The 1,213-nt window shown below is 47.7% G+C and overlaps 1 protein-coding gene across 1 annotated transcript in view; it reads left to right on the forward strand.

Moving 5' to 3' along the window:
• The window catches only part of LOC106012964, a 21,652-nt gene extending 20,646 nt beyond the window's left edge, over positions 1 to 1,006 (forward strand). Inside the window, exon 3 of the mRNA XM_013087417.2 lies at positions 729 to 1,006. Within this exon, the coding sequence (XP_012942871.1) occupies positions 729 to 914 (186 nt within the window). The 3' untranslated portion in view covers positions 915 to 1,006. The remainder of the gene's footprint in view (positions 1 to 728) is intronic.
• Positions 1,007 to 1,213: the final 207 nt, after the last annotated feature.

The raw sequence follows: 1,213 nt of genomic DNA on the forward strand, positions 1-1,213 counted from the left end.
TCTCTCTCTCTCTCTCTCTCTCTCTTTATCTATACAGTTCTAGCAGTCGTGCATAAAACTCTTAGGAAATACATGGGTGTTTGGCGGGTGCTCTGGTGTGGTTTGCTCCTTTTTTCCTTTTAAACATCTATCGTCCTTATCTCGACTTTCTTCTTTTTTGTGTTGTTACTGTTACTCTCGTGTAACACCTTCAATCCTCGGCACTTATGAGTATATATGACGTAATTGGGTTGCCAGTGCCGTAAAAGTCTTACTACCCCCCCCCCCTCCCACAACCCAAATGGGCTGTGCTTTTGACTGAAGTGTCTTTAGACCATTCTCAAAGGCGGGATTTAAAATGTTCTTATGCACATTAGAATTGTAAATGGGCTGATTTATCAATGTCATGCTCATACTGCGCCAGAACAACATAGGGGGAACTGCTGCTTTTTCTTCCCTCTTCCTTACTATCGTCATTTTCCTCTACTTGCTTCTTATGTTTGTCACTCTCTTGCGAACTGCTATTTACAGGGTGCCTTGATAGTCGAAGCAGACTTTGTGCTGTTGAGGCTAGAGAGGAGAGCAGAGTAAGCCCGATTCCTCGTTTGGACTTCTCCGTTGACACCCACTCTTTGGCGCTTATGTGACCTTATGCAGTTATGAGCGCCGTAAACCCTTACTAAAACAAAATCTTACTAAAAAGTTACTAATACACCCCCCGCCCCTCCCCTCCTCCAACCCCTCCCCAGGCCGCCCGATGTGTCAACCCTAACGTTCTCCGCTACATCCTGGAGCAAGGCGTCGACCCAAACGGTCCCCTGGGGGCTGAAACTAACGGCCTCCTGCTCTACGCCGCTGCCATGAATAGTGCGTGCGCCGTGCGACTCATAATAGCCGGTGGCTTTCGTTTTGAGGACTATTCCGAGTACTGGTGAGTGTACTGTTGGTTATGAAGACATGTGCTATAGAGCATACATAATGCTTTCTGACAGACAGACAGACAGACAGACAGACAGACAGACAGACAGACAGAGACACACACAAACACACACACACACACACACACACTCACCTGTCCCTCTCCAAGGCTACAGTATGATGGTAGTGTTCAGGTAACAGAGATGGCCTACGACGGGTGACTGGTGGCATGTACTCATTCCCAGACACTCGCTCTCGGAACTCCCGGCTCTGCTCAGCAGCCTGAGAAGGATAAAAACATGGACAAGTCTATTAG

The sequence above is a fragment of the Aplysia californica genome, unplaced genomic scaffold (assembly GCF_000002075.1).
Source record: "Aplysia californica isolate F4 #8 unplaced genomic scaffold, AplCal3.0 scaffold00586, whole genome shotgun sequence".
Lineage (NCBI taxonomy): Eukaryota > Metazoa > Mollusca > Gastropoda > Aplysiida > Aplysiidae > Aplysia > Aplysia californica.